Source organism: Otolemur garnettii, unplaced genomic scaffold, assembly GCF_000181295.1.
Source record: "Otolemur garnettii isolate 467f Iridium unplaced genomic scaffold, OtoGar3 scaffold00151, whole genome shotgun sequence".
Taxonomy (NCBI): Eukaryota; Metazoa; Chordata; class Mammalia; order Primates; family Galagidae; genus Otolemur; species Otolemur garnettii.
Genome location: NW_003852546.1, coordinates 1,708,276 through 1,709,761, shown reverse-complemented (window position 1 = coordinate 1,709,761; position 1,486 = coordinate 1,708,276). Strand labels below are relative to the sequence as shown.

Here is a 1,486-nt window from a genome sequence, read left to right as displayed (position 1 = left end):
TCATGCCCCTCTTTCTCACAGCGTCTGGAAGCTCTACTGCAGAGCTGCCAAGAGGTTTGTGCCCTGCTCCAGGGGGCCATAGAGAGTATGAAGGCTGTGCCCCAGCCCACAGAGTCTGGGGTGAGTGTTCCATTGCAACCCCTAAGTGCTCTCTGTCTCCCTCCTTGTCTCTGATGGCCGCCTCCACTTGCCTGTTGCCCTCAATCACAGGAAGTTGGTCGACTGCTACGGCAGGCACGGGTCTTGATGCAGCAGGTGCTAGACTCGCCACGGCTAGCATGGCTACAATGCCAGGGGGGCACGGAGCTAGAGTGGCTGAAGCAGGAGGTTCCAGAGGTGACCCTGAGTCCAGACTACAGGTAGGTGCAAGTCCAGCTCCCAGATCTTGCCCCAGCTCAGCCTACCAGATCTCATGCCAAGGACTCAACTGGCTGCATCAGAACCGGCCAGTCTTGTGGGTCCCAGGATCCCAGGAGTGGAGAAAGGGGAATAGCAGGGGCCCCTAAGACTGCTGTATCCTATACCAGGCCAGCAGTGGACAAGGCTGGTGAGCTGTATGGCCGTGTGGACAGACTGCTGCACCACCTGACCCTGCAGGGCAACCAGCGAGTACAGGCCCTAGAGTTGGTCCAGACGTTGGAGGCCCAGGAGGGCAGGCTGCACCAGGTGGGGAATACTGGCCCAGAGTGAGCATTGCACCTGGTCTCAGCATGATCACCCACAGGAGCTTCCTCACCTTTCCCTGCTTGTGCCCCTCCAGATTGAAGTGTGGCTACAACAGGTGGGATGGCCAGCATTGGAGGAGCCAGCGGAGCCCTCACTGGACATGCTCCTACAGGCCCAAGGCCCTTTTTGGGAGCTGGACCAGGTTGCCCAGGTAAATTTGGTCATGTATGCAGTTATTAGAACACTTTTTTAGGGACTGGGAATGTAGGAATGAGTGAAAGCAAATCAATTCCTTGCTCTCCTGGAACTTCTAGTTGAGCAGAGAAAATCAGTTGTAATTTATCATAGTTATATATGTGTTTGCAAACTGAGGCAGAACTCTGATAAGAAGCAACCCTTGTGATTCCTCCTAAGGGCATAATTAAGACCTGACCCAGGAGATATGTTGGGCAAGCTTTTCTGGGGTCATGTTAGACCTGAAGGATAAATTGAGGTCAGCTAGGCAGAAGAGGGTTGGGGATGGGGGTCATTCTAGGCTGGGGAAGCAGAACATGCAAAGATCCTGTGGCAGGAGGGAACATGGTGTGCCTGAGGAACCAGAAGGTCCAATGAGGTTGAAATGCAGAGCAAAACTAGGAGAGTAGGGTGAGATGAAGTGGCATGAGGCTGGAAGACTGGTCAGTGGCCAGATCACTTGCCCTGTAGCAGTGAAAAGTTTAAGCAGGAAAGCCTCATAGTCAGAGCTATACTCTAGGAAGATTAGCTTAGCTTCTGAGCAGACAATGACTTGGAAGGTAGATGTAGAGAGAGAGTCCAGTGA

The 1,486-nt window shown here is 53.4% G+C and overlaps 1 protein-coding gene across 1 annotated transcript in view; it reads left to right on the top strand.

Annotated features, from left to right (window-relative positions):
* PLEKHG4 (pleckstrin homology and RhoGEF domain containing G4) overlaps nucleotides 1-1,486 on the top strand; it is an 8,237-nt gene that overhangs the window by 1,688 nt on the left and 5,063 nt on the right. The window contains exons 4-7 of the mRNA XM_023518919.1: nucleotides 22-120; nucleotides 211-359; nucleotides 528-666; nucleotides 761-877. Coding sequence (XP_023374687.1) covers nucleotides 22-120; nucleotides 211-359; nucleotides 528-666; nucleotides 761-877 — 504 coding nt within the window. The remainder of the gene's footprint in view (nucleotides 1-21; nucleotides 121-210; nucleotides 360-527; nucleotides 667-760; nucleotides 878-1,486) is intronic.